The sequence below is a fragment of the Ranitomeya imitator genome, chromosome 1 (assembly GCF_032444005.1).
Source record: "Ranitomeya imitator isolate aRanImi1 chromosome 1, aRanImi1.pri, whole genome shotgun sequence".
Lineage (NCBI taxonomy): Eukaryota > Metazoa > Chordata > Amphibia > Anura > Dendrobatidae > Ranitomeya > Ranitomeya imitator.
Window position 1 is genome coordinate 326,378,046 of NC_091282.1, and position 24,086 is coordinate 326,402,131.

Sequence of the window (24,086 nt, forward strand, 5' to 3'; positions counted from 1 at the left end):
AGGTGGCAGATGAGGTTTAACAATGATAAATGTAAGGTTATACACATGGGAAGAATGAATCAATATCACCATTACACACTGAATGGGAAACCACTGGGTAAATCTGACAGGGAGAAGGACTTGGGGATCCTAGTTAATGATAAACTTACCTGGAGCAGCCAGTGCCAGGCAGCAGCTGCCAAGGCAAACAGGATCATGGGGTGCATTAAAAGAGGTCTGGATACACATGATGAGAGCATTATACTGCCTCTGTACAAATCCCTAGTTAGACCGCACATGGAGTACTGTGTCCAGTTTTGGGCACCGGTGCTCATGAAGGATATAATGGAACTAGAGAGAGTACAAAGGAGGGCAACAAAATTAATAAAGGGGATGGGAGAACTACAATACCCAGATAGATTAGCGAAATTAGGATTATTTAGTCTAGAAAAAAGACGACTGAAGGGCGATCTAATAACCATGTATAAGTATATAAGGGGACAATACAAATATCTCGCTGAGGATCTGTTTATACCATGGAAGGTGACGGGCACAAGGGGGCATTCTTTGCGTCTGGAGGAGAGAAGGTTTTTCCACCAACATAGAAGAGGATTCTTTACTGTTAGGGCAGTGAGAATCTGGAATTGCTTGCCTGAGGAGGTGGTGATGGCGAACTCAGTCGAGGGGTTCAAGAGAGGCCTGGATGTCTTCCTGGAGCAGAACAATATTGTATCATACAATTATTAGGTTCTGTAGAAGGACGTAGATCTGGGGATTTATTATGATGGAATATAGGCTGAACTGGATGGACAAATGTCTTTTTTCGGCCTTACTAACTATGTTACTATGTTACTATATACTCACCTTCCGAAGGCCCGTTGAAGTCCTGCTACACTCATCATCCGCCGCCTTTCCCGTTCCTCGCGACGCTCCCCGGACCGCTCCATTGCAAGCGGCAGCTTCCGGTCCCAGGGCTGGTATGACCAGGACCTGTGATGACATTGCGGTCACATGACCGTGACGTCACGGCAGGTCCTTGTCGCACACCAGCTCTGCCACTTGCAATGGAGAGGTCCCGGGAGCGTCGCGAGGAGCGGGAAAGGCGGCAGATGGTGAGTATAGAAGGTTTTTTGTTTTTTTTTAATTATTTTTAACATGACATATTTTTACTATTGATGCTGCATAGGCAGCATCAATAGTAAATATTTGGGGACACACAGGGTTAATAGCAGCGGTAATGGAGTGCGTTACACCGCGGGCCGTTACCGCTGCCATTAACCCTGTGTGAGCGGTGAGTGGAGGGGATTATGGAGCGGGCGCCGGGCAGTGAGTGCAGGGGAGTAGGGGAGGGACTAATCGGACTGTGCCCGTCGCTGATTGGTCGCGGCAGCCATGACAGGCAGCTGCCGAGACCAATCAGCGACGCGGGATATCCGTTACGGAAGTTGAGGACAGACAGACGGAAGTACCCCTTAGACAATTATATATATATAGATTTACCGTATATATTGCAATCTGTATTAAAAAAAAAAAATCTGAAATCTTGCAATTGGGCTGACGACTAAACCTAATTTTAGTCTCATCTCTCCTGTTCTTTCTGTAAACATACAGTAGATGGACATTAATAGCAATAGACTGGTTCTGACCCGACTTACTTGTATGGACTATTCAGGACAAAAGTCATTCTGTATGTAGAGGGAGGAGGCGAGTTGTGACATCATTGTGAATGGTGGATCCTGTGTTTATCTGTTGATATCGAGTTTTTACCTTACCTGTATGTGATGACTTCTAAAAAGTTGTCTGCATGCTTCATGCTCACCAACTTACCGTACATCCCAGTTCCTCTGTTCAGCGATAATATATGTGTATATTATATGTGCTTGTAGCTTTTGTGAGCCCAAGTATTGGTAGAATAGATCCAAGTACTGCGGTTGCTGTTCTGACTCCTGTTCGCAGCGCTCTCATATCTCCAGTACATTCAGTTGACAATAGTGGCCTGTTACGTGAAATAACAATGCTCTGTCATACATCGTTAGAAACATCCAAGTCCTCCAGTGTAACAATGCAATGAAGAAGGAACTATACATGGCGTCAGCCCTGAGCAGCTGGAAGCAATATCTGTACAGACTATTGTGCACTGCCGGCGCTGTGCCGCATTATGGCCAGCGCTCCATGTGATGTGCAGGTGGGAATTTTGGCCCAGGGGATGATTCTCGTGTTGTAACTGCAATCCACAAACTATTCAACAAAGGGCTTATATAATGCTCTTCTGTAGCTCTCTGCAAACAATTGATGAAAAAAGGCAAGGAATTCTTTGTGGAGTGGAAAAATATTTTATTCCTGTAGTTTTTCTGTGTCGTTAATGAGCAAAGTTCAGATCCGAGAAGAACTGTTCCTCTGCTGACATGACGTCCCTCAGGGAGTTGTGTGTGCATGGTTTTCAGGTTTGTGGAGGCCTGTCAGTTTTCCTTACAGTAGTTTGATATCCATCGCTATCTATTAGTGACAAATCAGACAGACTCCCCTGTATAGAAGTAAGGTGCCGCTGGACGGGTGCCCATTCATTGCACGTGCTTAGGACAGACTTTTCTTTTTGCCGTGGTGTTGAACTTTCGAGAACTTGGCAGTTCGGTTACATGATACATTTTACATCTCTGTACCTGCAGTTATTTGGGAATGACCATGACTTGTGCTGTGTGCACATTCATGGTGTTGGATGACTTGTCTAACTTGCACTTGACACCCTAGCATGACATTTCCCCTCCTTTCCTTGTGTAGTCCTTGTGATATAGAGCAGTCTGTTTTGGTGTCGTGAGATTATATTGGAAAGGAGAAATGAAAATTTTTACTTTCATTGTATTACTAATTTGCATGTTACATGTACAATCTGATAGCATTCCAATTAATAGGACGCAGCCATAGTAGGTCTCAAAATTAATTTACAGTGTGTTGATATACAGCTCTGGCAAGAATTAAGAGACCACTGCAAAATGTTCAGTTTGTCTGATTTTTCTCTTGATAGGTATATTTTTGAGTAAAATGTAGATTGATAATTTATTCTATAAACTTCTGACAACATGTCTCCGAATTTCCAAGCAATAAATTTTGTTTTGTTTTTTCCCAAAAAGGAGAAATGGGCAAAATTTAAAAAAAACGAAACCCTGTGCTTTCAGACCTCAAATAATGCAAAGAAAACAAGTTCATAATCATTTAGAAACAACAATACTAATGTTTAACTCAGGAAGAGTTCAGAAATCAATGTTTTGTGGAATAACCATGAATTTTAATCACAGCTCTCATGCGTCTTTGCATGCTTTCCACCAGTCTTTCACACTGCTTTTGGGTGATCTTATGCCACTCCTGGTACAAAAATATAAGCAGTTCTTTGTTTGATGGCTTGTGACTGGCCATCATCCTCTTGATTACATTCCAGAGGTTTTCAATGGGGTTCAGGTCTGGAGATTGGGCAGCCCATGACAGGGTTTTCATGTGGTGGTCTCTTTTTTTTTTTTTTTTTTTTGCCAGAGCTGTATACGTGTATATAGATAGATAGACAATATATATCTAAATAAATGTATATCTGTTTTAACCATTAGTTTGTCATCGGTTTTTGTCATATGAGAAAAACAAAATGATGGAAGTTTCCCAAGCTTCTCCTACCAACCAAACGGCTTATCCTAAAGAGGATGATCCCATGAGATGATTTTCCCCCAAGGTTTATCCATATACAGGGATGTGTATATGTATAATGAAGTGCATTTATATGTACCGGTATTTACAGTCTTCATAAATGGATTACCTTCCAATAGGATGAAGCATTTGGGGGCTTGTTATGTTTCTTTGATCTCTGATAGCATTCTAAATGGATGTTCTCTCTTTCTCTTTCAGAATGGACCATTATAAAGAGAAGAAGCTGACCTCATAGGATGATTACACCATGGATAAGAGGGGGTTATCCTCTGTAATATGGTCTGATATTACAGCAGGGTTGGTATAAATATTTGATACTGTAAATGGATAATCCATTGCTGTACCATTAATAATTAACTCGCGTTCAGATTTTATAAAAAGATCTTTACTGCCAACAAGTTCATTCGATGCTTGTGTTTTAGTAATAGTTGTCTTTGCATACTTCTTTTCTCATACACGCTTTATACTTCTCTGGTATATGACAGGTAGATCATGACTGTATTTTGGTGGTGCCCGCTAACGTTCTAACTGATATGAACATTAATAAATTTTGACTTTTCATTGCCAGTGATTTCATGTGATCTCCAGTCTGACCCCCAGTCTAGTACATGTTCTGCTGTGCAGAGAATAGAGCCAGACCTGTAAGCTATGTGATGAGTAAATCATCAATTCCCTCCTGGCAGTGATCACACCTCTCCTCACCCAGCTCCTCTCCAATTGCTCTGTATGCCTGTCAACGTCCCCCCCGAGTGGCTTTATATATTTGATAGGTTAGCGTTATAAAGCTCCCCTCGCTTTTACTAACTGTAAAATCACCAGTGTTTCCCTACTAGGTGAAGCCTCACAAGTTCTCCCCTGCCTCCCACTTGAAAGTGATAACAGGGAGAAATATTTCACAAGCAGGAGACAGGGGAAGACAGAATGAAGGAGCCATAGGTCAATAAGGTCAATAATCCACCGAGATAGCACTCGGAGCAGAGTATAATGAGACACTTTCCCTGTCTGAAAGGTCAGTCATCATGGAAAATGTAAGGCAACCATTTTGGTGAGAGAGAACAAATCATCACAAATCTATAAAAATTTGAATCGGGTCTCCCTTCCCAGTTTAAAAAAATATATAAAAATTATTTGGCATCTTGGCATTTGTAAAAGTTTGCTCTATAAAAATATAAAAGTACCGTAACTATTATGGTAAATGGTTTAAAGACAAAAAAAACAATCAAAACTGCAGAGTTCTGTGTTCTGTTTTGTTTCTTGTCACACCTCCCTAAAAGAATACAAAAAAGCAAAACATTTTATGTCCCAAAAGGGTATAAATAAAAACGTCAGCTTGTCACGCAAAAAGTTTGCCATCACCAGTTTTTATTCCCTTTTATAACAAAGTTGTGACTTTTTAATTGGTAAAAAAAAAAACACTACACAATTATCAGTGATTGTACTGACCTGAAGAATCATGTTACCAGGTAATTTTTACCATGTGATGAATGCTGTGACAACAAAATAGAATGACGTAAGTGCAGTTTTTTTATTTTCACCATTTCGCTGCGCTTTCTTTTTTTTTTTTTTTTTCATTTTCAGTACATTGTATGGTGAACTGATTGGTGTAATTCAGAAATACAACTTGTCCCGCAAAAAAAAAATGTCCTCATAAGTTATGCCAATGAAAAACAAAAAAAAAAAAAGTTAAGGTTCTTGGAATAAGGTGAGGTTAAAACAGGGCAAAAACTAAAATTTGCTGCTGCAGAGAGGGGCGTAAAATATCCAACTGCAAGGCACACTTATCCTATGTGAAACAACTGCAAAAACATTCTTCACGTGCCACCTCTGCTGTCTATTCTGTAGCCATGGCTTGCTCTTGCCATTATCTATAAACATACCACAAAAATACTAAACCAATAAAACACACATTGCAACTAGGCAACAAAAAACTATCCCAAGTGTTCAGTACATGGGCATAAGAAGGTTTTATTAGTCTCTGTCTACAATCTGCTAGAACTAAGTGTACTCCTGTACTATCAATTGTATGGTACCCATCATGTACTTCTGATTAGTACATATGGATGTCATATAGGGAGGGAAACGCTTTCTCCATATATTTAAACTTGACTTCATTGAATGGACTCCCCCCTTCCATTAAAGGGAATCTGTCAGTAGGATCAGCCTTCCTAAGCCGTCTATATGGGCAGGTAGGTCATAGGAAGCTGAATACAATGATACCTTGGTATCTGCAATCTGATGTCTTATTCCAGAGAAATCCACGTTTTTCTTAATATATAAATTAGCTAAGATCTGTGGACATAAATCTCCCAGAGCTTCTGCCTACTGGCAGCTTGCTTTAAATGAAAGGGGTGTTTCCAGGGTGAGACATATAATGACTGACAGTGAACTCAAACTCACAAGAAAAAAATGGGTCCCATTTGTTAGAGGGTAATGCCTAATTGGCCTGGTGTACATACCCATTAAATAGCTGGACAGTAATGTATACTCCCAATACACATATCACATAGAAAAAATGGAGTTCCATACATACAATGATAATTTAAAAATTCATACACTTTATTAATAATATCAAAAAGTTACATAAAAATAATACAAAAATAACAAAAAAGAGACAAAGAACCCTAATTTGGAAACCGTTACATCCCCGGCACAATGAATGTATTTGGATATATACACAGCATGGTGATAATCTACCACCTCATGACTGATACAAAAATGGTTGCAGTATACATTTTGCCTATCATAAAGTATGAGGCAATGACCAATCACTTATAAAGTAACGCAAGCCCCATAAGTTGTCATAGTGACAAAGAAATCCATATGGGGAAACAAAATCCAGAGTGGCAGGACTAACCCCTTCCCGACCTTTGACGCCACGTAGGCGTCATGAAAGTCGATGCCAATCCGACCCATGACGCCTATGTGGCGTCATGGAAAGATCGCGTCCCTGCAGATCGGGTGAAAGGGTTAACTCCCATTTCACCCGATCTGCAGGGACAGGGGGAGTGGTAGGTTAGCCCAGGGGGGGGTGGCTTCACCCCCCCCCCCCCCCCCCGTGGCTACGATCGCTCTGATTGGCTGTTGAAAGTGAAACTGCCAATCAGAGCGATTTGTAATATTTCACCTATTATAACTGGTGAAATATTACAATCCAGCCATGGCCGATGCAGCAATATCATCGGCCATGGCTGGAAACACTAATGTGCCCCCACCCCACCCCACTGATCGCCCCCCCAGCCCTCCGATCTGTCCGGTACACTTCTCCGGTTTCCTCCGTCCTGTGCTCCGCTCCCCCCGTGCTCTTGTCCGCTCCCCCCCGTGCTCCAATCACCCCCCCGTGCTCCAATCACCCCCCCCCCCTGCACTCCGATCCACCCCCCGTGCTCCGTTACACCCCCCCGTGCTCCGTTACACCCCCCCGTGCTCCGTTACACCCCTCCCGCACTCCGATTCACCCCCCCATGCTCCGATCCCCCCCCCCCCCCCCGTGCTCCCTCCCACCCCATCATACTTACCGATCCTGCCGGGGTCCGTCCGTCTTCTCCCCGGGCGACGCCATCTTCCAAAATGGCGGGCGCATGCGCAGTGCGCCCGCCGAATGTGCCGGCCGGCAGATTCGTTCCAAAGTGCATTTTGATCACTGAGATAGATTATATCTCAGTGATCAAAATAAAAAAAATAATAAATGACCCCCCCCCCTACCTTTTTTCACCCTCATAGGTAGGGACTAGGGTTGAGCGAAACGGATCGTTCATTTTCAAAAGTCGCTGACTTTTGGCAAAGTCGGGTTTCATGAAACCCGACCCGATCCCTGTGTGGGGTCGGCCATGCGGTACGCAACTTTCGCGCCAAAGTCGCGTTTCGTATGACGCGCTTGGCGCCATTTTTTTTTCAGCCAATGAAGGGGCGTGGGCAGAGTGATGACATTGGCGCCATTTTTTTTCAGCCAATGAAGGGGCGTGGGCAGAGTGATGACATTGGCGCCATTTTTTTTCAGCCAATGAAGGGGCGTGGGCAGAGTAATGACATAGGCGTCCACGCCCCTAAGACCTATCGCCATGTTGTCGCTTGTGCGCTGTAGCGATTTGCACTGTGTAACACCAGCTTTTCGAGAGAGAGAGAGAGAGGTATTCTGGTCCTCTGCGGATTTTTCCGCTGCGGATTTGATAAATCCGCAGTGCTAAACCGCTGCGGATTTATGGCGGATTTGCCGCGTTTTTTCTGCGCAGTTCACTGTGGTTTTACAACTGCGATTTTCTATTTGAGCAGTTGTAAAACCGCTGCGGAATCCGCACAAAGAAGTGACATGCTGCGGAATGTAAACCGCTGCGTTTCCGTGCAGTTTTTCCGCAGCATGTGTACAGCGATTTTTGTTTCCGCAGCAGTGTTCCATCAGGTTTACAGTACCATGTAAACATATGGAAACCAAATCCGCTGTGCCCATGGTGCGGAAAATACCGCGCGGAAATGCTGCGTTGTATTTTCCGCAGCATGTCAATTCTTTGTGCGGATTCCGCAGCATTTTACACCTGTTCTTCAATAGGAATCCGCAGGTGAAATCCGCACAAAAAACACTGGAAATCCGCGGAAAATCCGCAGGTAAAACGCAGTGCCTTTTACCCGCGGATTTTTCAAAAATGATGCTGAAAAATCTCACACGAATCCGCAACGTGGGCACATAGCCTTAGGGTTTGGGTTGGAATTAGGGTTGTGATTAGGGTTATGGCTACAAGTGGGATTAGGGTTAGGGGTGTGGGGGGGTTAGTGTTGGAGGTAGAATTGAGGGGTTACCACTGTTTAGGCACATCAGGGGTCTCCAAACGCAACATGGCGCCACCATTGATTCCAGCCAATCTCGTATTCAAAAAGTCAAATGGTGCTCCCTCAATTCCGAGCCCTGACGTGTGCCCAAACAGTGGTTTACCCCCACATATGGGGTACCAGCATACTCAGGATAAACTGTGCAACAATTACTGGGGTCCAATTTCTCCTGTTACCCTTGTGAAAATAAAAAAATGCTTGCTAAAACATCATTTTTGAGGAAAGAAAAATGATTTTTTATTTTCACAGCTCTGCGTTGTAAACTTCTATGAAGCACTTGGGGGTTCAAAGTGCTCACCACATATCTAGATAAGTTCCTTTCGGGGTCTAGTTTCCAAAATGGTGTCACTTGTGGGGGGTTTCTACTGTTTAGCCACATCAGGGGCTCTGCAAACGCAACGTGACGCCCGCAGAGCATTCCATCAAAGTCTGCATTTCAAAATGTCACTACTTCCCTTCTGAGCCCCGACGTGTGCCCAAACAGTAGTTTACCCCCACATATGGGGTATCACCGTACTCAGGAGAAACTGGACAACAAATATTGGGGTCAAATTTCTCCTGTTACCCTTGGGAAAATTAAAAAATTCTGGGCTAAATAATTATTTTTGAGGAAAGAAAACGTATTTATTATTTTCACGGCTCTGCATTATAAACTTCTGTGAAGCACTTGGGGGTTCAAAGTCCTCACCACACATCTAGATTGGTTCCTTTGGTGGACTAGTTTCCAAAATGGGGTCATTTCTGGGGGATCTCCAATGTTTAGGCACACAGGGGCTCTCCAAACGTGACATGGTGTCCGCTAATGATTGGAGCTAATTTTCCATTTAAAAAGCCAAATGGCATGCCTTCCCTTCCGAGCCCTGCCGTGCGCCCAAACAGTGGTTTACCCCCACATATGGGGTATCAGCGTACTCAGGACAAACTGGACAACAACATTTGGGGTCCAATTTCTCCTATTACCCTTGGCAAAATAGGAAATTCCAGGCTAAAAAATCATTTTTGAGGAAAGAAAAATTATTTTTTATTTTCATGGCTCTGCGTTATAAACTTCTGTGAAGCACCTGGGGGTTTAAAGTGCTCAATATGCATCTAGATAAGTTCCTGGGGGGGTCTAGTTTCCAAAATGGGGTCACTTGTGGGGGAGCTCCAATGTTTAGGCACACAGGGGCTCTCCAAACGCGACATGGTGTCCGCTAACAATTGGAGCTAATTTTCCATTCAAAAAGTCAAATGGCGCTCCTTCCCTTCCAAGCCCTGCCGTGCGCCCAAACAGTGGTTTACCCCCACATATGAGGTATCAGCGTACTCAGGACAAATTGGACAACAACTTTCGTGGTTCAGTTTCTCTTTTACCATTGGGAAAATAAAAAAATTGTTGCTAAAAGATAATTTTTGTGACTAAAAAGTTAAATGTTCATTTTTTCCTTCCATGTTGCTTCTGCTGCTGTGAAGCACCTGAAGGGTTAATAAACTTCTTGAATGTGGTTTTGAGTACCTTGAGGGGTGCAGTTTTTAGAATGGTGTCACTTTTGGGTATTTTCAGCCATATAGACCCCTCAAACTGACTTCAAATGTGAGGTGGTCCCTAAAAAAAAATGGTTTTGTAAATTTCGTTGTAAAAATGAGAAATCGCTGGTCAAATTTTAACCCTTATAACTTCCTAGCAAAAAAAAATTTTGTTTCCAAAATTGTGCTAATGTAAAGTAAACATGTGGGAAATGTAACTATTTTGTGTCACATAACTCTCTGGTTTAACAGAATAAAAATTCAAAATGTGAAAATTGCGAAATTTTCAAAATTTTCGCCAAATTTCCGTTTTTATCACAAATAAACGCATAATTTATTGACCTAAATTTACCACTAACATGAAGCCCAATATGTCACGAAAAAACAATCTCAGAACCGCTAGGATCCGTTGAAGCGTTCCTGAGTTATTACCTCATAAAGGGACACTGGTCAGAATTGCAAAAAACGGCAAGGTCTTTAAGGTCAAAATAGGCTGGGTCATGAAGGGGTTAAATGTATATTTCCTTACCCATGCTGGGAAATGATCAGGTGCCGGGGTGCCAGTGTAAACCCTCCTGACGCGCGTTTCGCATAGGCTTTATCACAAGAAGGGAGTGACTCCCTTCTTGTGATAAAGCCTACGCGAAACGCGCGTCAGGAGGGTTTACACTGGCACCCCGGCACCTGATCATTTCCCAGCATGGGTAAGGAAATATACATTTAATTCTGCCACTCTGGATTTTGTTTCCCCATATGGATTTCTTTGTCACTATGACAACTTATGGGGCTTGCGTTACTTTATAAGTAGTGTTGAGCGATACCGTCCGATACTTGAAAGTATCGGTATCGGATAGTATCGGCCGATACCCGAAAAATATCGGATATCGCCGATACCGATATCCGATACCAATACAAGTCAATGGGACATCAAGTATCGGAATGTATCCTCATGGATCCCAGGGTCTGAAGGAGAGGAAACTCTCCTTCAGGCCCTGGGATCCATATTAAAGTGTAAAATAAAGAATTAAAATAAAAAATATTGTTATATTCACCTCTCCGGCGGCCCCTGGACATCAGCGGGAGGATCCGGCGTCCGGCACGGCTTCTTTCTTCAAAATGCGCGCCTTTAGGACCTGTGGAATGACGTCCCGGCTTCTGATTGGTCGCGTGCCGCCCATGTGACCGCCACGCGACCAATCAGAAGCCGCGACGTCATTCCTCAGGTCCTAGAAGGCGCTCATTCTAGGACTTTAGCTGAGGAATGACGTCGCGGCTTCTGATTGGTCGCGTGGCGGTCACATGGGCGGCACGCGACCAATCAGAAGCCGGGACGTCATACCACAGGTCCTAAAGGCGCGCATTTTGAAGAAAGAAGCCGTGCCGGACGCCGGATCCTCCCGCTGATGTCCAGGGGCCGCCGGAGAGGTGAATATAACAATATTTTTTATTTTAATTCTTTATTTTACACTTCCGATACCGATACCCGATATCACAAAAATATCGGATCTCGGTATCGGAATTCCGATACCGCAAGTATCGGCCGATACCCGATACTTGCGGTATCGGAATGCTCAACACTATTTATAAGTGATTGGTCATTGCCTCATACTTTATGATAGGCAAAATGTATACTGCAACCATTTTTGTATCAGTCATGAGGTGGTAGATTATCACCATGCTGTGTATATATCCAAATACATTCATTGTGCCGGGGATGTAACGGTTTCCAAATTAGGGTTCTTTGTCTCTTTTTTGTTATTTTTGTATTATTTATATGTAACTTTTTGATATTATTAATAAAGTGTATGAATTTTTAAATTATCATTGTATGTATGGAACTCCTTTTTTTTCTATGTGATAAAATGACTGACAGTCTGCTCTCCTGATCTACGCGTCTGGAGACAGATTTTTGGTGAGATCTTTGTCCAGCCCAGTGATCATAACTCATTTATATATTAAGCAAAACATAGATTTCTCTGGAATAAGATATCAGATCACAGATACCTAGAGGTATCGCATAATTCAGCTTCCAATGACCTACATACCATTGTAGACGGCTTGGGAAGGTTGATCCTACTGACAAATTCCCTTTTAATATTTGAAACCCTTTCTTTATCGTGAGCTCATAATGAAATTAATGAAATGACTGCTTGTACACGGAGGTTTGCAGAATGTAGTCTGCTTCTGGGATTTAAGTGAAAGTGGAAATCCCTGCAACTCACTTTTTATAGGGGTTGTCTGACACCTATAATTTCTTTATATAAGTATCAATCAAGCCCTAACCACTTTTGTAATTTGCTTTATTATAAAAATCCCTACTATTCTACCTCTCCTGCTAATCACTATATCTGTTTTTTTTTCTTTGAGGGGATTCTCACCAGAAAATGGCCCTGCAGTCACTTCCCCGAAACATTATCACTCCCCTTTGCCTCCCTCCTGTAACAGGATGTCATCCATCCTCATTGTTCCATGATGACTTGTTTCAGGGGGTGATGGAGAAGTGAGTGCAGCTTCAGTGGCCGTCGTCCACATCTTCGGTCATCACCACAGTCCCTGCTTGTGACACTGACGCCGCTTCTCCCTGAGATGAGATGTCATCAGGGCATGGTGATAGAAGCAGGCCCTTTGACGATTCATCTGTGTGTAGTCACTCATGCTGCTTTCATCACTGCCACGTGATGACCTTGAAAGAGGCGTCTGTGTCAGAAGCAGGGACTGTGGCTGCTGTGACCGAAGATGCAGGGGGCGGACACAGAAGAAGTGTGGTAGTGGCCACTGAAGCTGCAGGTGTCGGGCACAGAAGTGTGGCAGCGGCCACTGAAGCTTCAGTCACTTCCATCAGTCCTCTGCAACAGGAAGTTATCAGGGGACAACAGTGACAGCTGTGGTAAGTGACTAACAGTATAAAAGGAATGGCAGGGAATTTTATAATAAGGCTACTTACAATAGTGGTTAGGGCTTAAAGACGAATATTTATAGAGGGCATTATAGCTATTGGACAACCCCTTTAAAAATGACTGTACTTGAAATTTTAGAGTGTGCTGCAGATGAGCCAGAATGTGAAATTCTTGGCTGTAAGATCTGTGAAGTGTAACTGCATGGTACAATACAGGTCTGACCGGTCTTATTTACTTATATAGCGCCATCATATTCCTCAGCGCTTTACAGACCTCCTCCTCTGTGTCATCGAGACTCCCAATCTAAATTCCCTGACGGTATGTCAGCGGGGACTAGAGTACCCAGAGGAAACCCATGCGAATATGAGCAGAATATACAAACTCATTTCAGGTTTTGTCCTTGGTGGGATTTTAACCCAGGACCCCAGTGCTGAAAACAAACACTGCTAAGTGCTAACCACTGAGCCATGATGCTGACTTGATTGCACTCACATATTTAGTGGCTTCACTAAAAAGATTATATTAAGAACTGTACACTTTGTGTATAGAAAGTCATCTATTGGATCTTTTCATGTATACACAGTCCTAGTACATGAGGGCCAGGAATATCTGATACATAAAACGTTCAGGTGCCACAAACACATATTATTTAGGCAATTGTAAATTGGAGCAAAACACTGCCACCTTGTGGCACTGTATGGTACTGCATTCAATGGTAAATAACCTATCCTGAGCGAGATCTGAATTTAGAACTGATTAGCTATTTGCTTTATGTTTCTCTCCCCTCCAGGGCCCCTATGGAAGCATTACCATATTAGTTTACCCGCTACAGTGCTTGATTCCGCATGGTGACCAGTAAGAATGCGCTTCACGGTGAGGAAGGTGCTTCTTGTGTTTGGCTTCATTGCTTTGGTCGCCTTGGCAGTGCATCTTGGACAACAAATGCTGGAATGCCAGCAAATTCTAGATGAAGGATATGGTAGAAAAAATCGGGGCGTCATGAAGCCAGAAAGTGAAGAACTCGTAATGATGGACGCCAACAACATAGAGTACAGATACAGTAAAGACATGCCACTTATATTTATTGGAGGAGTGCCGAGGAGCGGAACTACATTAATGAGAGCCATGCTGGACGCTCATCCGGACGTCCGCTGTGGAGAAGAGACGCGAATTATTCCTCGGATTTTAGCAATGCGCCAAGCTTGGTCAAAATCTGGCAGTGAAAAGTTGCGTCTTGATGAGGCCGGTGTAACAGACGGGGTCATGGATGCCGCCGTGCAGGCCTTTATACTAGAAATCATTGCCAAGCACGGAGAACCTGCTAGACTGTTGTGTAATAAGGATCCCTTTACTCTGAAATCGTCAGTTTATCTTTCCAAACTGTTCCCGAATTCCAAGTTTCTTCTAATGATTCGGGATGGACGTGCGTCTGTACATTCCATGATCACCAGGAAGATAACGATCGCCGGCTTCGATCTCAATAGCTACAGAGACTGCTTGACCAAATGGAACAAGGCCATAGAGATCATGTATGCGCAGTGCTTGGAGATCGGAGAGCACAAGTGCCTGCCGGTGTATTACGAGCAGCTCGTTCTGCATCCGAAGCAAACCATGCACGCCATTATAGAGTTTCTGGGTATCCCATGGAATGATGCAGTGCTTCATCACGAGGAACTGATTGGAAAACCAGGAGGAGTATCCCTCTCTAAGTGAGTGCTGCCATTGCAAATGTGAGCCATCTGCTAGTGTCCTGTTTGAATTTATTTATTTTCTAATTTATTTTCTACTTTTAACAGCAAAGCTGAAAAGCGTTGTTCTCTTACTCATGGGCAAATGTGGTTAATGCTGACACCTAGTGGTCATTTTGGTGACTGCGCCTGCTTATATTGTAGGCTTTTCTGATGATGCCCACCATTTAATAATTCTTTCATCTAGTGAAACATGCCCCAGAAATATTGAAGCTGCTTTACCTAGGTTATTCTCTTGCAAATGTTGCAAATGAATTTAATAATCACAACAGAAAAAAAAATAGAATTGATATATGTAAATTTAGCTTAAGCGCTATATTTTTCTGAGAACACCTATGCAAGACCACTGCATGCTGTCATGTATATTTATATCTACAGGAAGAGGTCCCCTTGCCTCTAGTAACTAAGTGGCACAACATTTCTGTGCCTTTTGGGATAGTAGACCACTGTTCTGTCCGTTTTATGTGCTTCCCATATATTATTGAGCATCATAATATGACTGATCCCTTTTAATACAGGAACAGGGTTGATGGCCCCATAGCAAAACGTTTCTGTGAAAGATGGAACCAAAGAGATCACACAGATCCCACCGATGCCCCCAGATGTGAACAACCCGCACCTCGCCACCTTGTCTCCCCACCTGACGTCACGATTACGTCAGAGGGATCACGTGGTATGATCACCGCACTTGCACCAACGTGATGTTCCCCCTACGGACAGCTTGGCACAGTTTACACAGACACCCTCTGTCTGCACAGTGAGTGAGAGAAGGTGGCCCACGCAGCCACTGACGTGGCACCACTCTCGCTCACAACCCTGACTGGTTCAGAGGCCCCTTTCACTGGCACCAGTGAAACAGAGCGCTGCCAACCCGGTGGGACTGCTTGGATATAAGCCCGGTCCATTATCGGGATTATATCGGGCCAGAAACCAGCCTCGATAGCATGCGAAGTTAAAGCCAAGAACACAGACGTGTGGATCGAGGTAAAAGACCAGCCCAAGGTTAAATTATATATTTAATCACCTTAAGGGCACATTAGACAATACACTATATGCACGATTGTTACACATATACAATGGCCAGATATGCAAGTACAGGTGAAGTACAAAGATATAGGCAGATGAGTCCTGTCGGTTACCAGTCCAGTATGATGATCGACCATGTGTGCTGGGGGCATGGGGCTGCCATCTGGTTCCCATTCGTTCGCAGCACGATACTCAACGTGGCCTTCCTTTAGAAGTGAACAGCAAGCATGACAAACAAAGAGCACATGGCTTTAAACATGCCAGAGCAGAGGACCTTTTATCCACATTATAAGCATTACCTCTGCTCCATTATTTTCATGGGACTGCCTGAGCGATGCACTCTGCTTTCTATAGCTGTCCCTTAGGAAATTAATGGTTGGGATCTCACACATGCACACTGCCGCTCCGTTCTGATAACTTCTACTTTCCGGAATACCCATTTTTAAGGCTTTATTCACATGGCCGTATGACCGCTCATTTACAGGTTTTTGGGTATATGTATCTCTATCCGTGTCCTATCAGGAACGTGAAGAATGTTCTTCTGGATGAATCTTTCTGGAGATGGTTTACTTAGTAAATGAGGCTTTTACACTGGCGATCTTTTATCGATGTGAATAAACTGAGGCTGGAAATGTTGCCCATAGAATTCTTCAGCCACATTTACTGAACTTGCCAGGCCAGGTGTTGGTGGTCATTAAACTCCCAAGTATCCAGGTGTCGGTTACAGACTCAAATGGGACCGATGACCTGAATTGAGTTCTATCTAAATACCTAGAATGTGGTTTGTTCTGGCCATTATTCCTGCTCAACCGGAAATGGGTCATCATCTCATTATCCTTTCAAGGATTTGCTGGGTGTTTAATTTTCTCAGTTGTTTTTTCAGAATGTCTCTTTGCCTGAACTTTTACTTTTATTTTTATTTTCAGGACTGAAAAATCAACAGATCAAGTAATGAAACCTGTGAATCTTGAGGCCTTGACAAAGTGGGTTGGAAAGCTTCCAGCAGATATAGTAGAGGACATGCCACGTGTGGCTCCAATGCTTGCTCGACTAGGGTATGATCCTTTTGCAAACCCGCCGAAATATGGTAGTCCAGATGCCCTAGTGGTCAACAACACCCACAGAGTGAGTATATCTGTGATAGTAAGACAAGTACAATCCTGTAAAATGCAATGTCAGTCGTCAAAGTAACTTTGCTGATTGAAGAATTGAGGGTAAGACGAAACGTATGGGCCTTGTATATTTGTGTACAAGCAATCACATGATTTTGCAGGAAAGCAGATGTTTCACCCGCTCAACTGTGCGATTTTAATAGCAGCATGGTTTTCAGGAGACAGTTATTTTGCAGGACTCGCCCAAGTAACTGATGACAAGTTTTTAACCAAGCATTGGGTAAAAATTATGGAATCACTCAATTCTGAGGGCGAAAATTATGGAATCATGAAAAAAAAAAAAAAAACACTCCAACACATCAGTAGTATTTTGTTGCACCACCTCTGGCTTTTATAACAGCGTGCAGTCTCTGAGGCATGGACTTAATGAGTGTCAGACAGTACTAACCGTTTTGGCAATGAAAACTTACAATGTGATGCCATAATTTTCCCCCTATGCTTGGTTGAAAAAGTAATCATTACTGACTACCACATTTTTTGTTCTTGATTTCTTTTAGTGTTTCTTAAAGCCAGAAAGTTGCCATGTGAAATGACTTTAGTTTTGTGCCATGTCTGTGATCTGCTTTTTTTCTACAAAATTAAACAACTGAATGGACATCCTCCAGGCCGGTGATTCCATCATTTTTGCCAGGGGTTGTACATTTCACACTTTCCGCAGCGAGTTTTCATGGCTTGTACAACATAAAATCTTTATTCTCATTAATTTGGTACATTCGCAAGTGTTATTAACAATTACCCCAATGCTTGATATTATTTTTCAGGTCTTAAAAGGTGACTTTAAAACGCCGAGCAGCCTGAAAGGGTTTATCCAGGTTAGACTCCTCTATATACTCTAAGTGACGGCGATTAATATTCTTCAGCGAGGTCTATGGATTTAAGAGTAATAGAATCCCAGTTAGGCTCCCATTATGTCCATCCATTTTTCTCTAATATTTTGTGGAGTATTTATATATATATTTTCATATAATACTCACATAGCAACAAAGAGTGAAAAATCTAGTGAGATCAGTGGTCACATCTCCTTCCAAACAGTATTAATAAATACTGTCAAGTCTTATACAATGAAAACTTAGACTAGACCGACATTAAAGGCATCAGATTTTTCACAGCGGCTCATGCATGATCTCTAGCACCACCTATTGGATGTAGGAATTCTCAAAGTCAATGTCGACCCTTTTATCAAGTCTTTCCATAGGACTTGGGATAAGAAGCCAAACCAGAAACTCCATTTGTAGACACCGGTTTCAGGGTGTTTGCCCCTCCTCAGTGCAAAGCAGGAGATCTAATTTGGCTGTAAAAGAGGCCTTTGCATTTTTTTTCTTCCCGTTTTGATAATTTCCCAATATTTAACAGAATACAGTGTTTGATGAACACAACCAGTCAGCACATTAATGGTTCTTCACAGGGAATTGAAGCGTAGGTTCACATTGGTCTCCTCCAACATTATAGGGATGTACTACTAGACATGTGCTTCAGTGATCAGCAGATTACTCCCATCGTTACTTATTCTGCTGCATGGATAATGCAGTGTTTTATTGAAAGTGATGATAAAAAGCGAAGATTCTTCTGGATGGAAGAACTAGTGATATTCTATTGTTGTCATGACATTAAATTTGATTGTCTGTGAGAGGGTTAATTGATATTTCTGCAGCCAAGTAAACATGTTTTATGGACACACATCTTCCAACAGTATGTCACTTCTGCTCTTGATAACACGTGATAAAATAGTGATGTACAACCTGTATGATTTCTGACTAATTTCTTTTTCTTTCCTTTTTTTCCAGATTCATCAGAGTAACTCCTCGCACTGGTGATGACCGCAGCAGTGCCGGTACATGCTTATGTATTATACTTGCTGGTATGTCCGGCTTATACCGGACCAAATATGACCTTTTCAGGTTATAATGACTGATAGTTGGGGGTTAAGTTATAGCATCTACTGGCTGGTATTACAGTTCCTCTGATATCATGGCTTCCAATTGGTCCTTTGATTGTATTATCCCATTGGCTTACAATGGGTATATGTTTACACAGGTTAAAATAGCAGTATACTGTTATGTTGAAAAGCGATGGAGCCTTACTGAAGTGTGCACAATGAATATCCACTTTGGCCAGTCCCTTAACCCCTTCGCGCCATGCGCCGTACTAGTACTGCGCTGCCGACACTGCATTTGTGCCAGCAGCAGTACTAGTACGGCGCACCGATCACCGCGGTCTCACGCTGAGCGCCGCGGTGATCGGGTGCGGGTGTCAGCTGTATATGACAGCTGACACCCGCAGCAATGTCCACGATCGGCGCTATCGCCGATCGCGGGCATTTAACCCCAATGATGCCGCTGTCAGTAGTGACAGCGGCATAGAGGGGGATCGCGTAGGGACGGGGGCTCCCTGCGCTCTCCCACCGGAGCAACGCAATGAGATCGCGTTGCTCCGGTGACCCGGAAGGAGTCCCCGGATGCAAGATGGCCGCCGGACTCCTTCTGGGTCATGAAATGACCTGGCTAGCCGGCGCCTGCTGAGAGTTGCTGAGAGCAGGCGCCGGAAAGCCAGCTAAACTGCCTGTCAGATCGTTGATCTGACAGAGTGCTATGCACAGTGTCAGATCAACGATCTGATCTAATACAGTGATGTCCCACCCTGGGACAATGGTAGAAAGTTAAAAACAAAAAAAAATAGAATGTATAAAAAAATAAATAAAAAAATCCCCAAATAATAAAAAAAAAAAATTTCCCAGTAAATCCATTTATTTATGTAAATTAAAAAAAACAATAAAAGTACACATATTTAGTATCGCCGCGTCCGTAACGACCCGCTCTATAAAACTATCCCACTAGTTAACCCCTTCAGTGAACACCGCAAAAAAAATAAATAAAAAACAAGGCAAAAAACATTGCTTTATTATCATACAGGCGAACAAAAAGTGGAATAACACGCGATCAAAACGACGGATATAAATAACCATGGTACCGCTGAAAGCGTCATCTTGTCCCGCAAAAAAAAAGCCTCCACACAGCATCATCAGCAGAAAAATAAAAAAGTTATAGCTCTCAGAATAAAGCGATGCAAAAACAATTATTTTTTTATCTAAAATAGTTTTTGTGTAAAAGCGCCAAAACATAAAAAAATGATATAAATGAGGTATCGCTGTAATCGTACTGACATGAAGAATAAAGCTGCTTTATCCATTTTACCACACGTGGAACGGTATAAACGCCCCCCCTAAAAGAATTTCAGGAATTGCTGGTTTTTGTTCATTCCGCCTCCCAAAAATCGGAATAAAAAGCGATCAAAAAATGTCATCTGCCCGAAAATGGTACCAATAAAAATGTCAACTCGTCCCGCAAAAAACAAGATCTCACATGACTCTGTGGACCAAAATGTGGAAAAATTATAGCTCTCAAAATGTGGTGATGCAAAAAATATTTTTTGCAATAAAAAGCGTCTTTCAGTGTGTGACGGCATAAAAATCCGCTAAAAAACCCGCTATAAAAGTAAATCAAACCCCCTTCATCACCCCCTTAGTTAGGGAAAAATAATAAAATGTAAAAAAATGTATTTATTTCCATTTTCCCATTAGGGTTAGGGCTAGGGTTAGGGTTGGGGTTGGGGCTAGGGTTAGGGTTGGGGTTAGGGTTTCAGTTATAATTGGGGAGTTTCCACTGTTCAGGCACATCAGGGGCTCTTCAAACGCGACATGGCGTCCAATCTCAATTCCAGCCAATTCTGCTTTGAAAAAGTAAAACAGTGCTCCTTCCCTTCTGAGTTCTCCTGTGCGCCCAAACAGTGGTTCCCCCCAACATATGGGGTATCAGCGTTCTCAGGACAAGTTGGACAACAACTTTTGGGGTCTAATTTGTCCTGTTACCCTTGGGAAAATAAAAACATGGGGGCTAAAATATCATTTTCGTGGAAAAAAATATTTTTTATTTTCACGGCTCTGCGTTATAAACTGTAGTGAAACACTTGTTGGTTCAAAGCTCTCACAACACATCTAGATAAGTTCCTTGGGGGGTCTAGTTTCCAATATGGGGTCACTTGTGGTGGGTTTCTACTGTTTAGGTACATCAGGGGCTCTGCAAATGTAACATGACACCTGCAGGCCAATCCATCTAAGTGTGCATTTCAAACGGCGCTCCTTCTCTTCCGAGCTCGGCCATGCACTCAAACGGTGGTTCCCCCCCACATAAGGGGTATCAGCGTGCTCAGGACAAATTGGACAATGACATTTGTGGTCCAATTTCTCCTGTTACCCTTGGGGAAAAAAATTGCGGGCTAAAACATCATTTTGTGGAAAGAAAAAATGATTTTTTAATTTTCACAATGCTACATTCTAAACTTTAGTGAAACAATTGGGGGTTAAAAGTGCTCACCACACATCTAGATAAGTTCCTTAGGGGGTCTTCTTTCCAAAATGGGGTCACTTATGGGGGGTTTCCACTGTTAAGGCACGTCAGGGGCTCTCCAAATGCGACATGGCGTCCGATCTCAATTCCAGCCAATTTTGCATTGAAAAGTCAAATGGCACTCCTTCCCTTCCGAGCTCTGCCATGCGCTCAAACAGTGGTTTATCCCCATATATGAAGTATCAGCGTACTCAGGACAAATTGCACAACAACTTTTGGGGTCCAATTTATCCTGTTACCCTTGGGAAAATAAAAAATTTGGGGCAAAAAGATCATTTTTTGTGAAAATTAATATGACATTTTTTTTACGGCTCTACATTATAAACTTCTGTGAAGTACTTGGAGGTTCAAAGTGCTCACCACACATCTAGATTAGTTCCTTAGGGGGGTCTACGTTCCAAAATGGTGTTACTTGTGGGGGTTTCCACTGTTTAGGCACGTCAGGAGCTCTCCAATCGTGACATGGGCTCCGATCTCAATTCCAGCAAATCTTGCATTGAAAAGTCAAATGGCGCTCCTTCCCTTCCGAGCTCTGCCATGTGCCCAAACAGTGGTTTACCCCCACATATGGGGTATCGGCGTACTCAGGACAAATTGTACAACGACTTTTGTGGTCCAATTTCTCCTGTTACCCTTGGTAAAATGAAACAAATTGGACCTGAAGTAAAAATTTTGTGAAAAAAAAAAGTTAAATATTCAATTTTTTTAAACTTTCAAAAAATTCCTGTGAAGCACCTGAAGGGTTAATAAACTTTTTGAATGTGGTTTTGAGTACCTTGAGGGGTGCAGTTTTTAGAATGGTGTCACTTTTGGGCATTTTCTGTCATATAGACCCCTCAAAGTCACTTCAAGTGTGAGGTGGTCCGTAAAAAAAATGGTTTTGCAAATTTTGTTGCAAAAATGAGAAATCGCTGGTCAACTTTTAACCCTTATAACTCCCTAACAAAAAAAAATTGTTTCCAAAATTGTGCTGATGTAAAGTAGTCATGTGGGAAATGTTGTTTATTAACTATATTATGTGATATAACTCTCTAATTTAAGGGCATAAAAACTAAGAGTTTGAAAATTGCTAAATTTTCATAATTTCCGACAAATTTTTGTTTTTTTCACAAATAAATGCAAGTCATATCGAAGAAGTTTTACCACTATCATGAAGTACAATATGTCACGAGAAAACAGTGTCAGAATCACCAGGATCCGTTGAAGCGTTTCAGCGTTATGACCTCATAAAGTGACAGTGGTCAGAATTGTAAAAATTGGCCCTGTCACTTAGGTGAAAACAGGCTTTGGGGTGAAGGGGTTAAAGGGGACCTTACACCATTTTTGCCTTACAAACTGTACATTTCTGCACATATTAGCAGTAATGTAGCTAAAAAAAATTTTCCACTCCATTGTGGTGATACGGGACATCATTGGATAATGTGTCAATCACTGTCATTGTAGCAGGCATAGCCCGATGGCACTTGTAGTCCCATTGGACGATGCCTGCACAGACACACAAAGACCCCCGATAGGCCCGCACAGACCCCCGACGGTCACGCACAGTCCCCGCCTGCACACACAGACATGCAGTCTCCGCTCACGCACCGCCCACACTCACTCCATCATGACATCATTTGAGCAGCCAATCACAGCCATGCCATTAGTTAACATGGCTAACATGCCTAACAGGATGTGCCCACACTTCTTCTTTGGCTGAATAGAATAAAACTGGCTTGCATTATGGGAACTTCCGATTCCGGTATTTGATATTGTAAAAGTATCGGAACTCCGTATCGGAACTCCGAATATCGGCCGATACCTGATATTGCAATATCGGAATACTCAACACTAGTCATAAGGCATCGTCAATAGGTAGACCTAAATGTAACGCCCATTGAGGTCAAGAACTGTGCCAGCATGATAGTTACCCATCCTCAGCCCTCAGCTGCTCCCAGGGCGGCCCTCACTCTGATGCTGCTGTCTGTCTCCTTTCCTGGCACTTTAGGGTATGTGCACACGTATTCTTGGCCACTGCGGATTTTTCCGCAGCAGATTCGATAAATCTGAAGGGCAAAAACACTGCGTTTTTGCTGCAGATTTATCGTGGATTTACCGCGGTTATTCTGCAGTTTTAACTGCGGTTTTACAACTGCGGTTTTCCATAGGGGCAACTGTAAAACCGCTGCGGAATCCGCAAAAACAAGTGACATGCTGCGGAATGTAAACCGCTGCGTTTCCGCGCGTTTTTTTCCGCAGCATGTGCACAGCGTTTTTGGTTTCCCATAGGTTTACATTGAACAGTAAACTGATGGGAAACTGCTGCGGAAATGCAGCAAAATCCGCATCGTGTGCACATACCCTCACTAACAGGAAGATTCAGGAGGGAGGTGTAGTCACATGACAGTCTTGCACGAGCTTTCATTTGTCTCACGTGACCAAATCTTAAGGCTATATTCACACTTAGCGGTTTTTACCGCGGAACCGCCGCGATTTTGATGCTGCGGGTCCGCAGCAGTTTTCATAGCGTTTACAGTAACATGTAAACCCTATGGAAACCGCAAACCGCTGTGCACATGCTGCGGGAAAAACCGCGCGGGAACGCAGCGGTTTACAACCCGCAGCATGTCACTTCTTTGTGCAGAATCGCTGCGATTCTGCACCCATAGGAATACATTGAACCGCTTACTTCCCGCATGGGGCTGTGCCCACGTTGCGGGAAGTAAGCGGATAATGTGCGGGTGGTACCCGGGGTGGAGGAGAGGAGACTCTCCTCCAGGCCCTGGGAACCATATTTGGGGTTAAAAAATAAAAAATCTGGTTATACTCACCCTCTGATGTCCGGAGCTCCTGGGCGCTGCACGC

The 24,086-nt window shown here is 43.0% G+C and overlaps 1 protein-coding gene across 6 annotated transcripts in view; it reads left to right on the top strand.

Annotated features, from left to right (window-relative positions):
• The window catches only part of TPST2 (tyrosylprotein sulfotransferase 2), a 97,898-nt gene that overhangs the window by 70,995 nt on the left and 2,817 nt on the right, over positions 1 to 24,086 (top strand). For 2 of the 6 annotated variants that reach the window (XM_069758877.1, XM_069758886.1), the window contains exons 2-6: positions 3,868 to 3,966; positions 13,684 to 14,602; positions 16,594 to 16,792; positions 17,601 to 17,651; positions 18,624 to 18,670. In XM_069758877.1, coding sequence (XP_069614978.1) covers positions 13,755 to 14,602; positions 16,594 to 16,792; positions 17,601 to 17,651; positions 18,624 to 18,653 — 1,128 coding nt within the window. In that variant the 5' untranslated portion in view covers positions 3,868 to 3,966; positions 13,684 to 13,754 and the 3' untranslated portion in view covers positions 18,654 to 18,670. Of the gene's footprint in view, positions 1 to 3,867; positions 3,967 to 13,683; positions 14,603 to 16,593; positions 16,793 to 17,600; positions 17,652 to 18,623; positions 18,698 to 24,086 lie in introns of all 6 variants that reach the window. The other 4 variants (XM_069758904.1, XM_069758913.1, XM_069758895.1 and 1 more) reach the window with 3 other exon arrangements.